This window comes from Triticum dicoccoides, chromosome 4A (assembly GCF_002162155.2).
Source record: "Triticum dicoccoides isolate Atlit2015 ecotype Zavitan chromosome 4A, WEW_v2.0, whole genome shotgun sequence".
Lineage (NCBI taxonomy): Eukaryota > Viridiplantae > Streptophyta > Magnoliopsida > Poales > Poaceae > Triticum > Triticum dicoccoides.
The window spans coordinates 712,582,434-712,595,307 of NC_041386.1; the positions used below are offsets into that span (position 1 = coordinate 712,582,434).

General features: G+C 49.8%; 1 protein-coding gene across 1 annotated transcript; it reads left to right on the forward strand.

Annotated features, from left to right (window-relative positions):
- Positions 1–2,901: 2,901 nt before the first annotated feature.
- LOC119288091 (60S ribosomal protein L22-like) lies at positions 2,902–4,049 on the forward strand. Its single transcript, XM_037567713.1, has one exon. It carries the CDS (start codon positions 3,082–3,084, stop codon positions 3,832–3,834), a length of 753 nt encoding a protein of 250 aa, XP_037423610.1. The 5' UTR covers positions 2,902–3,081; the 3' UTR covers positions 3,835–4,049.
- Positions 4,050–12,874: the final 8,825 nt, after the last annotated feature.

The window sequence follows — 12,874 nt, forward strand, 5'->3', positions numbered from 1 at the left end:
CTTATTCCTGCCAATCACTTCTTATAAATGCCCTCCCAATCTCCTCAAAACATCACCTGCATTGGTGCCTTCGAAACTACCCTCTTGTTCCCCCAAACCCTCTCTTATGAATGCCCCTCAAACCCCTCAAAACATCACCTGAACTGGTGCCTTCAAAACTACTCGCTTGTTCCCCCAACCCCCTCTTATGAATGCCCCCCCAATCCCCTCAAAACATCACATAACCATTACACCGCACTTATCTTCCCGTCAAATTCCATCTACAAAAAACTCGTTCAAGGTGGGTTTGAACTCCCGAACTCGCATCCAACCACGTAAGCCAGTCAATGCTCTTGGTTGATAGTTAGCTCCTTATATAACTAAATTACCATTTAGCTCCAATTTATATACATCCATGAGTTGCCTAAACATCAGCAAGCCAACTATATAAGAGGGTAAAGTGTGTCTCATCTATATCTGTACCAATATAAAAAGACCTAAAGAGGCAGATCCAACAAACCCCAGCCGTCAAATCAGGTCAATCCAACGACCCAGGTTGCTCCAATGATAAGCGCTCAACATGTTTAATGTGCAATTAATATCATACCAAATATTAATGCCAATGCTAATTACATAATTAATACGCAAATAACATTCTATCTAAAATTTATGTGTAATTAATATATCTAATATCAACGTGCATTGCACATACACATTTACTAGTTTATTCAAGAAACAAAGGAATCCACTCTACAATATGCGTGTAAAAGAAAAAAGACCCGATGGAGAAATCAACTCCACAAATCATGATGCCCAATGCTGCACATGCCAATAAAAGAATAGAAAGAAAGACATGGTGGAGAATTAACTTCAAAATTATCTCTCCCGATGTTGTCATGACGCACCAATACATGATTTGATAGACATATCAATTATTTCTCCCCACGCACGCGCATTTTGCTAGTAACTAGAAGAACGCCCGTGCGTTGCAACGGGGCCATATTAACTTTAAAAGTTCAATATCAATTCTGTTAATATTACATTTAATATTCTCATACATATTAAGTGATATTGACGACCTTTTTTACCATCAAATTCTCTCACACACACCCTCTCCCTCCCTCTTCCTCACTCTCTCTCCCCCTCTCCCTCACTCGGGAGGTGGGACGAAAATAAACCCGGAATGGAGACTACCAACTGAGACATTAGGAGTAGAGATCATTTAGTTGATAAGAATAAATAGAAAACGGTGTTAAAAAGGAGAAACAGATTAGAATACATTGAAGAACCAAAAGGACGATGTAAAAGGGGATTCGCCCTGCCCCCCGAGCCTTGCCACCGAACTGGCTCAGGGGTCCAGTCCCCGCGCGGTCGTCTTCTCCTGTTCCCCGAGCCGCGTCGCTACAGAGCCGGGCTCCCGCCCGACCACCTCGCTGTCATCGAAGGGGAATGGATAAGGGTGACGCCCTTCTTTCCCGGCCCCCATGGCCTCACTCCTCCTCGACGTCCCCTCCCAAATCCACTTCTCCTTCTCGCTCGCTCGATCCCGTCGATCTGGACGAAGTCAGACGCCACGGCCACCATGACCGACCCCGTCCACATGGCCACTGCCCTCCCTGCGGGCTAGGAGCTTATCGAGCAGCTCTGAATGCCTTTGCTACTTCGTCTGCGCCAATGAGATCAAGTCCAGCACCCCCGCATCGACGTCGCAGCCGTCTTCCTCAACCTTGGGCCACCACGACATTGTCTCAATGAAGTATGAGAAGGAGGTGGCGGAGAAGGTGTGGAGAGGCAGGAGGTCTGGGGCGGTGTCACCTGGCTGTGGTGGAGGTGTTTATGCGAGAAGGAGCCGGAGTGGAAGGAGAGGTCACAATTGGAAAGAATCGCAAAAAAAATCATAACCGGGGATCTCAGTTCAAAAAAAAATGCTAATATCGATGTAGGGGTGATTTCTTTCAATAGGTGGAAAACATAGGAAATATTGGTTGTTATCAAGGAAAGGTAAAAATTTAGAAAAGTTAGGATTTTTGAACTGATTTCTATGCAAATGGGGTTTTATTGTTTGGTAACGTGATATCAGTACCTGCCCGTTTGTGACGTGTCTGATTAGGAAAGTTTGCAAATGTTAAGAAACTATTTATTGGGAGGAAAGTTGTGACGTGTCTGTTATTTATTTCCTAAAACAAATTTCACTAATAAGAGAAATCGATTGATTTAGATAAGTTAGGAAAGTTAGATTAAAATGTATTATCCGTTTCCTGAAAATCTGTTATTTGTTTCCTAAGACAAATTGAACCAATAAAAAGAATCGATTGATTTGCATAATTTAAGAAAGTTAGATTAAAATATATTATTTGTTTCGTGAAAATCTGTTATTTGTTTCTCAAGACAAATTGAAGCAATAAAAGGAGTCGATTGATTTGCATAATTTAAGGAAGTTAGATCCATGATTTGTTATACGTTAGGAAAGTTCTGGTTGTAATAAAGAGTAGAGAGAAAAATAAACTGATAGACCAGGGTGGGAGGGGTTTGTGGGAGGAGAGACGAAAAAGACCAGAGAAAATAAACCGCGGACCAGGGCGAGAGGGGGTGGTGGGAGGAGAGACAAAAAAAACCAGTGAAAATAAACCGCGGAGACGATTCACCAACTCGTGCATTAGGAGTAGAGACTAAAAAAGTAAAGGTAAACATTTTTTTTTGTCTACCACAAATGAATACACGATTTGGGTAAGAAAAAAAAATATGACAGCGGGCCCACCTGCAGGGAGAGAGAGCCGGATAGGTGAAGGAAAGCTTCCGAAGCGGGGCCCAGGCCCATAGACAGGAGTGGGAACGGGAACGGCCTGTCAAGGGGGCTCCCGCCATTTCCATTTGGCGCCAAGCTTTTTTACCGCCATTTTGTGGCGCCAATCCCACCTCTCTCTGCCACGCGCGCCTCTCTTCCACCTATAAACGCCCTCACCGGCCCCTTTCTCTCCCATCCACCCCCTCCGCCGCAATCCTCCCTCCCCACCGTCATCCAGATCCACAGAGCAGCAGAGAGATCGCCGGAGCATCAGGCCGAGGAAGAAGACAGTTCAGCCAGCCGGATCTCAAGTCACTATGGTGGTCGCGCTCGGTCCCGGCAGGTTCTACGGCGGCGGCCTCCCGCGCCCGCGCGTCTTCCCCGGCGACCGCGTCGACCCGCCGGCGCCCGTCACCGACGCGCTCCTCTGCTGGGCCCGCGACGCTCACTGGTCCATGGGCGGCCTCGCCGCCAAGCGCCTCCGCCTGCAGGGCCGCATCGAGGGCAACCTCGTCAAGCTCCGCCGCACCGCGCGCCGCGACGCCAGGGTCTCCGCCAAGTCCTCCAAGGCCAAGGTCCGCGCCGCCGGGCACGGGCCCGCCCCTGCCACTCTCGACGACGCGCTCGGCTCCGACGACGACGATTCGGAGGACGAGGCGGAGGTCGCGGCCCAGGAGAAGGCGATGCGGCGCGAGGTCGTGGAGGATGATGAGGACTCCGAGTCCGGCGAGTCGGAGGGCGAGGGGGTGCCGCTCGTCACCATCGCCGCCGCCGCCAAGAGGAAGCGCGTCAGGAAGCTCTCCGACGAGTTCGACCGCATCGCCGCCGCGCAGCTGGAGGGCGGCGGGAAGAAGAAGCCCTCTGCCGTTGTTCAGGCCAAGGCCCCGCTCAGGAAGAAGGCTTTGGGTGCTGCGGCGGTTCCTGCTCCGGCCGCTGAGGCGCCGGCGAAGAAGTCGCTGAAGAGGAAGGCGGTGGCACCGGCGGCTGTGACAGCGGCGAGGACCTCACCGAAGAGGAAGGCTGCGGAGGCGCCGGCGGCAAGGAGGACCTCGCCGAGGTCCAAGCACTGATGGATTTCTGTTCTTTTTGTCAGTTCGGTGGCTGTAGCGGTTCAGGTGTGATATCGGAGATGCAGTCTGCTGTGTGTTTGTCGAAATGCTCGAATGGAATCAGTGTCATGCTTATTTCTGTATATGAATCAAATTTCTCAAATGTCTTTGGTTAACTCTGAATGATCTTGAAGTAATAGTTCTTGTACTGAGATCTGAAAGTCTTCCTAAAATAACAATTGATGTGTTGAGGCATGGTCTGCATATGTGATTACTGAGATATGAAAATTCAATGCCCATGTTTCTTTCTATATCTGAATCTTCCTGTACTGTGATCTTTAGTAGAAACACTCAAATGATTTAGTAGTTCCTGTACTGCTGTTACATTTTTGATGTCTTCGGACATCTTATTGATGCAGAGGCTGCGTGTAATTGGTATCTTCGCGAATATTAATATATTCTTTTTATCGGAAAAGTAGTTCATGTACTGTGATCTAAAAATGTTTGATGATGTTTCTTGCGTTTTGTTTATCAAGCTCAGTTAATGCTATGATGTGAATTGCAAAGTGAATTCAAGTGCAATTCCTTATCTGTCCTTGTTGCTACTGAGATGCAGAAATGTTCCATTTCTTGCTTATTTTCTATGCTTTGTCGAAATGCTGGAATGAAAAATCATGTCATGCTTCTTTTATATCTTAATCAAATCCTTACAAAAATATGCCTGATCAAACCTAAAATATCCTTAAATAATAGTTGTGTGTTCATCGAAATGTTGAAAAAAAATGCTGTCCATGTTTCTTTCTATATCTTAATCAAATCCCTCAAGTATTATTTGATCAACCCCGAAAAATAATATAGTAGTTCTTGTACTAAGATCTGAAAGTGGCTGATGTTGTTTCTTACATTTTGTTAATCAGGACCGAAAACCCTAGCCTACCCGTCGGGTCGCTCTCTCCACTCTTGTGGCCACCCCTGCCACCACCCAGTAAAGCATCGTTGCCACCCATCCTCACCTCACTGTTAATGGAGGAGGCCTTCTAGGCCCCGTCGACGGACGGCGGTAGTGAGGACGCACCCCAAACTCCTCTCTCGGCCACCTCCCTCCACTACATCACCCCTCCTCTGCTCCGGGCCGATGCACGACGGCTGTGCTAGCTGTTGGCTCCCTCAACAAAGGTTGTCGCTCGTCATCGCCTTCAGGGATGGTCCCTCGATGCAGTGATTTGCTTTCAGGCCCCACGATCGGCGGTGTTGCGCCGGTGGGGAAGCTCCTGTGCTCTGGCCATGGGCGCTCTACATTAGCCTACCCATGGCTTGTTTCCTCGAGAGTCCTAATTTGGTTTTCCAAGTTTGGCTATGGTGGTCTCCATGACAATACTTCCTTGTTGAAGGCGTCGTCGTAGAGCTTTCTCTCGAGCAGGCTACGACTGTCGGGGACTCTTGGTTTCAAGCGAAAGTTCAGCGATGACGGCTCATGTCATGTGTGTCGTCTCCCTTCTTGAAAATTGTTGAGTACCCCTGTATTCACCCTTCCACAACCAACATTGCAGCTTCGTCCGAACAAGTATGGTGTGGACGATGTTAGCTTGGTTGCACTCGGGCTGGGCAGGGTCATGGACACCATTTGCTTTACTTTGAGCCTTCTTAAGGGAATTTGCAATCTTACCTATATAAGGTTTATTCACTTCCATTGTATGAGTTGGATTTTGATTAAAAAACCCTGATTTTATGAGTTGTTGTATATTTGTATTATTGTTGTTTGTGTGCGAAGTATTTGTAATCCGTGGTGTGATACTAACACTTCACCACATAGCGTGCACATTTTCGCATGTATGTTTTGTGAAGGTGGAGTCTTGGGATCGATATTATGCGGAGGTTGTTAGATCTGCATAGTGCCGGTTGATGAGGATATAGACCTAGGGTAGGTTCATAGGCCTGACTTATACGTCCTACCCAAGGTCACTACCCTAGAAGCAAAGGTACCCCAGAGACAACAGGGAGTACCAATTAAAGACTTCGAGTGCAGTCCACTCGACCAATCATATCACTCGGATACCCCTCCTTCCCGAGATCACTCGACCATACAAGAAACCACTCGAGCTACTGAAGACCAGGAGCCAGCCAGGACAGCAACGGTCAAGCATTCATTCCGTAGTCTTCAAGGGCATTAATATCATTTTATAGCTGGCGTTATCAGTAACGCCCCATCTTTATGTACATTGAACTCCTTGTAACGGGGGATGGCCGGGGTCCTGGCGTACTTTATATAAGCCACCCCCCTCCTCTGGCAAAAGGGTTCGCACCCCTGTAACACACACCATAATCCAGCCAACTGCCTCACGGCACCGAGACGTAGGGCTTTTACCTCCTCCGAGAGGGGCCTGAACTCGTAAACACTTGCGTACAATCTCACCATAGCTAGGACCTTGCCTCCTCATACGTACCCCCTAATCTTACTGTCAGTCTTAGTACAACGACAGTTGGCGCCCACCGTGGGGCGAAGCGTCTTAGCGACTTCCGGCGAGGATGCATTTTCTTCAGTCTTCATCAACATGGTTTCCGGCGGCAGTTTGATCATGGGCCACGAGTTCTGACTCGGCGCGCTCACTTTCGTCGCCGACGGCTCGACCTGGCTTCAGGAGGCCCCCCTCGATGTCGAGGCACTGCCGATCCGAGGTTCGTTGCACTTCCGTGCGAGTGCTCGCGGAGTCCTCCTTCGGCAGCCGTCGACCCCCGTGTCGTTCTTTTGCTCCGCTGGCCGCCGCTGCAAGCGGTCGGGTCGATCACGGCTCCAGTGATGGGTGAAGCACGCGGTGGCTCGACAGACGTTCACCCCCAAGTCGCGACAATCGAGCCCGACGTATATCACTGCGGTCCAGTTGACCCGTCGACTGACTTAGAAGACACACTTTCCGAGAGCAGGAGTTGTGACCCCGTGGCGGAGGTCCTCATGGTCGATTTCCCATCGCGGCCCGCCTGGTTTCCGTCGCAGCGGCAAGAACGGGGATGGCGACGGTACGTCATTCGCCCACGAGGAGTATCAGCCTCAACCTCTCAGTCCGCAACTGAGGGAGGGGCTGCACCGCCACAACGAGGAGGCTCTCCATACCCCCATCATAGGGGAAACTGCCGAGGCTCGGGCTTTGGAGGAAGTGCGCCTGTCCACGATGGTTGCGCGCACTCGTTTGGAGAATCTCCAACATTCTCTCGATGAGTGTGCCTGTCGACTAATCCTCGGATCTAGTCGGCGTTCACGACAATTGTTTCCACCAGAAACTCAGGTATTCCGTACGCCGATTCAGAATCTCACGGCTGCTGCGCATATTGCAGAGTCCATTCAGCTGTCTCGCTCGGAGGCTGGAAGGGGCTTGGAACAGATCAGGGCGCTGCTCCGGGCAGCAGGAGATGAGAACTCCGCCGTGTCCCAGTCATGGAACATAATTCACAGTCGATCGGTAAGGGAGGACACCGTTCAGTCACCACACAGTCCTAGGTCACCTTTGAGGCCAGGAGCTCGTGAGCACCGCCAGGATCGGCACCTAGGAAGAGCTCATGGAGATGATGATCGTGAGTTCGCCCGCAACAACTACCGTCGAGTGCCTTCACCCCTTCCGAGGGGCGGGTCGTGCGCCCCCCGGCGGTATGATGATAGGCGTCCATACAGTAATGACCGCAGAGTTCCAGTTGACCCAAGAGACCCTGGGTTTGATGCAAGGTCAGTCCTTGTTCAAGGCTTGGTCGACCGGAACAGAGCACACAGAGAAGGGCTAGACAGAGACAGGCCCAGCGGAAGCACGGTCCACGTGTCTGGTCCCGAGTGTATCGGAAGAGCCATCAGGGCCGCTGAGATCCCCCATAACTTCAGATTGGCAACTGGCGTCGGTAAGTTCACGGGAGAGTTGAAGCCCGACACTTGGCTTGAGGACTACTGAGTGGCTGGGCATATCGGTGGCGGCAGCGATGAGGTGGCCATGAAGCACCTCCCCCTGATGCTTGAAGGTTCTGCCAGAACTTGGCTGAATCAGTTGGCCCATGGGAGCATTTTGAGTTGGGATGAGTTAGCCTGAGTGTTTACCAGAACATTCGAGGGCACCTGTAAAAGACCTGCTGGTCTACCAGAGTTGCAGCATTGCGTTCAGAAACTGAATGAAACCTTGCGAGACTATATCCAGAGATGGATCACTCTGCACCACACAGTGGAGAATGTGTCAGATCACCAAGCAGTGTGTGCCTTCAAGGAAGGTGTTTGCTATAGAGAGCTCAATCTGAAGTTCGATCGGACAGGAGATATGACTCTGACTCGAATGATGGAGATTGCCACCAAGTACTCTAACGGCAAAGAGGAAGACCAAATCCTGAGTGGTAAGCACAAAATAGTCGCACAGGACACAGGAGGAGGAAATTCCAGTCGGAAGCCGAAGCAAAAGGCTAAGGCAGCAGGTCCTGCCGAGGCAGCAGTGTTGAATCAAGAAGGGAAGCCCAAAGGGCCCTGGAATTCCAAGAAGGTAAAAGATCAAGATGGAAATGATGTCATGGATCTGCCGTGTCATATTCATACTAAGAAAGATGAAGAGGGGAATCTGATCCTCCCCAAGCATACCACTCGACAGCGTCGACTCCTGATTCAGAGCTTCCAGAAGAAAAGTCAGCCCAGCGAGAAGGATAAAGATTCCGATAAGGAGGAAGACAAGGAATAAGAGGAAGATGGATATCCCCATGTTAATGCCACCTTGGTGATTTTTGCTGATGTCGAGAGCAGAAGTCGACTAAAAGTCACTAACAGAGAGGTGAACATGGTTGCTCCGGCAACACTAAAGTATTTGAAGTGATCGAAAACCCCTATTACATTCGACCAATCGGATCACCCACCATGAGTTGCTACCCCTGGGCGGCAGGCGCTGGTGGTCGACCCAGTCGTTGGGGGCACTCGACTGACCAAAGTTCTGATGGATGGTGGTAGTGGCCTCAATATCCTGTACACTGAGGCCCTCAAAGGAATGGGCATTCCGATGTCCAAACTAAGCGAGAGCAATATGAGGTTCCACGGAGTCATCCCAGGAAAGAAAGCCGATTCACTTGGCCAGATCGCTCTTGATGTGGTTTTCGGCGATGGGAAGAATTACCGCAAAGAAAAGTTGACGTTTGAGGTTGTGGTTTCCAGAGTGCTTATCATGCCATTTTGGGCAGACCTGCCTATGCTAGCTTCACGGCTCGACCGTGTTATGTGTACCTCAAGATGAAGATGCCTGGCCCCAAAGGCGTGATAACGGTCTCCGATAACCGAAAAAAAAGAAAAGGATTGTCTTCAGGACGGTGCAAAGATAACAGATGAGCAGATGACAGCTGTGGAGTTTCAAGAGTATTAGAAGACTGCAGATCCGAGTGATTTGTTGGACGCTAAGAGACCTGCCTCGGAGTCCGCATTTCACTAGGCTGTAGCGACCAAGCCACTTCACATCCACCTGACTGATCCCAACGCTGCTCTGACCCATATCTCAACGACACTCGACAACAAATAGGAAGACGTGTTCATCCAGTTCCTCCGTGAGAACTGGGACATCTTCGCATGGAGGCCATCTGACATGCCAGGTGTACCCAGGGGACTGGCTGAGCACCATTTGCGAGTCGACCCAAAGGCAAAACCTGTCAAAGAGCATCTTTGTCGGTCCGCCACAGAGAAGAGAAAGGCAATTGGCGAGGAGGTGGCTCGGCTTCTGGCCGCTGAGTTCACCCGCGAGATTTACCACTCCGAGTGGCTCGCCAATGTCGTTATGGTTCCAAAGAAAGACAAATCACTTTGAATGTGTATTGACTTCCCGAAAGATCATTTTCCTCTGCCCCGCATCGACCAGATAGTCGACTCAACTGCGGGGTGCGAGCGACTGTCCTTCCTGGACGCTTATTCCGGGTACCATCAGATCCGACTATTTGGACCCGATGAGATCAAGACAACTTTCATCACCCCGTTTGGGTGTTTTTGTTATGTTACTATGCCCTTTGGCCTCAAGAATGCTGGTGCCACATTGATGCGCATGATTCAGAAGTGCCTGCTCACTCAAATCAGTCGGAATGTGAAAGCATACATGGACGACATAGTGGTTAACTCACGCAAAGGTTCCGACCTACTGATTGACCTCGCTGAAACCTTTGCCAATCTAAGAAGGTACGATATCAAGCTCAATCCATCGAAATGCACATTCGGAGTCCCCGACGGAAAGTTACTTGGTTTTCTCATTTCCAAACGAGGAATCAACGCGAATCCAGAGAAGATTGGCACTATCCTCCGAATGAAGCGCCCAGTGCATGTGCATGATGTTCAGAAGCTTACTGGTTGTTTGGCTGCATTGAGTCGATTCATCTCACGCCTCGGGGCAAAGGCACTGCCCCTTTACCGGCTGATGAAGAAGTCTAACAAGTTCGAGTGGAATGACGAAGCCGAAGCAGCCTTTGAAGAGCTCAAAGCCCTGCTTTCCACCCAGCCGGTGCTTGCTGCTCCAGTCAGTAAAGAGCCTCTATTGCTTTACATCGCAACCACTGGACAAGTTGTCAGCATAGTGCTCACAGTCGAGCAGGAAGAGGAAGGCAACGCCTTCAAAGTTCAGCACCCAGTCTATTACATTTCAGAGGTCTTGACCCCGTCCAAGCAGAGATACCCTCATTATCAGAAGCTTGTTTATGGGATTTACCTAACCATGAAGAAGGTTGCACATTATTTCCATGATCACTCAGTTTCAGTTGTCAGCGACACTCCATTGTCAGAGATTCTGAATAACAGAGATGCAACTGGCCGAGTGGCAAAGTGGGCAATTGAACTTCTTCCATTAGATATCAAGTTTGAGGCAAAGAAGGCCATCAAGTCTCAAGCAATTGTAGATTTCCTCGCAGAGTGGACAGAACAACATCAGCCAACTCAAATCCAGTCGGAACATTGGACCATGTTCTTTGATGGATCCAAGATGTTAAATGGCTCTGGCACAGGAGTGGTCTTAGTATCCCCATGAGGAGATAAGCTCAGTTATGTCCTCCAGATTCACTTCGATTCTTCTAACAATGAAGCTGAATATGAGGCACTATTGTATGGGTTGCATATGGCCATTTCACTCGGCGTCCGGCGCTTGATGGTCTACGGCGACTCGGACTTAGTGGTTAATCAAGTAATGAAGGAATGGGATGTCAGGAGTCCCGCAATGACTGGTTATTGCAACGCAGTGAGAAAGCTAGAGAAGAAGTTTGAGGGGTTAGTGCTCCACCACATACCACGAATCAAGAATCTAGCTGTTGATGATCTGGCGAAGATAGGTTCCACTCGGAAGCCTGTCCCCAGCAATGTGTTCTTGGAGCATCTCCACACCCCGTCAGTACAAGAGGATCCCTTCAAAGAAGAGCCCCCGCAACCGATAAGTTCAACCAACCCGGCAGAGATTGAGATTCCAGCTGTGGTTGACTTGATCATGGATGTCTTGGTGATCACACCCGACTAGACAGTACCATACATTGCGTACATTCTCAGGAAGGAACTCCCGGAGGATGAGGATGAAGCCCGCCAGATAGTCCGTTGATCCAAAGCCTTCACAGTAATAAAAGGACAGCTTTACAGAAAAAGTGTCACGGGAGTGGCTCAGCGCTGCATCACCCCAGAAGAAGGTCGAATGATGCTAAACGATATCCACTCGGGGACCTGTGGTCACCATGCGTCCTCTAGGACCATCATGGCCAAAGCATGCCGAGCAGGATTGTACTGGCCTCGAGCAAACGAGATGGCAAAAGATATAGTCGACAAGTGTGCAGGCTGCCAGTTCTACTCCAACATGTCCCACAAACCCGCGTCTGCCTTGAAGACTATTCCACTCGTCATGCCGTTTGCAGTCTGGGGATTGGATATGGTTGGCCCCTTCAAGACCGGCATGAGTGGTTTCACCCATTTGCTTGTAGCAGTCGACAAGTTCACCAAGTGGATTGAAGCTAAGCCCATCAAGAACCTTGGCGCAGGCACTGCCGTCAATTTGATCAAGGAATTGATATTCAGATATGGAGTTCCCCACAACATTATCACAGATAATGGCTCCAACTTTGATTCCAATGAGTTCAAGGCGTTCTATGTGTCCCAAGGCACACCGGTGAACTATGCGTCCGTCGCACACCCGCAGTCGAATGACAAGCAGAAAGGGCGAATTGTTTGATCCTCCAAGGGTTAAAGCCCCGACTAATGCGCGACCTCAAGCACGCTGCTGAAGCCAGGGTGACTAAGTTCCCATCCGTCTTGTGGGGGCTGAGAACAACACCGAATCGGTCGACTGGCCGAACCCCATTCTTCTTGGTGTACGGCACCGAGGCTATACTTTCGAGTGACTTATTACACAATGCTCCCCGAGTGAAACTATTCTCAGAAGCCGAAGCAGAACAAGCACGAGAAGACGTCGTTGATCTCCTAGAAGAGGAACGCAATATGGCCTTGATTCGATCGACCATCTATCAGCAAGATCTGCGTCGATTCCATGCCCAAAATGTCAGAGGTCGAGCGTTCCAGGAAGGAGACCTGGTGCTCCGAGTGGATCAGAAACGACCTCACAAGCTTGCTCCGGCCTGGGAAGGTCCCTTCATCATCACCAAAGTGCTTCATAATGGATCTTACCACATCTACAACCTACCCAAGAAGATGGACAAGCCATGTGCGTGGAATGCAGAGCTGCTCCGCCACTTCTACACATAGATCACTCGACCCGACGAGCTGTAATAAGAGTATTTCAGTTTGCTTTCCAAAGACATGACTTTTACAGTATCTTAATGATCGGTTCCCCATAATCATCCGTGTCCAAATCCCCCAGTGGGTGGCTTAGTCGTGAATCTGATTTGCCTAAGTAAAAAACATTCTGAGTGGAGAGCAATCTTCCCACTCAGAGTTTAGCTCCGACCCCGTAATCGCCAAAGTTAAAAACATTCCGAGTGGAGAGCAATCCTCTCACTCGGGGGCTTAACTGCGACCCCGTAATCGCCTAAGTTAAAAACATTCTGAGTGGAGAGCAATCCTCCCACTCGGGGGCTTAGCTGCGACCCCGTAATC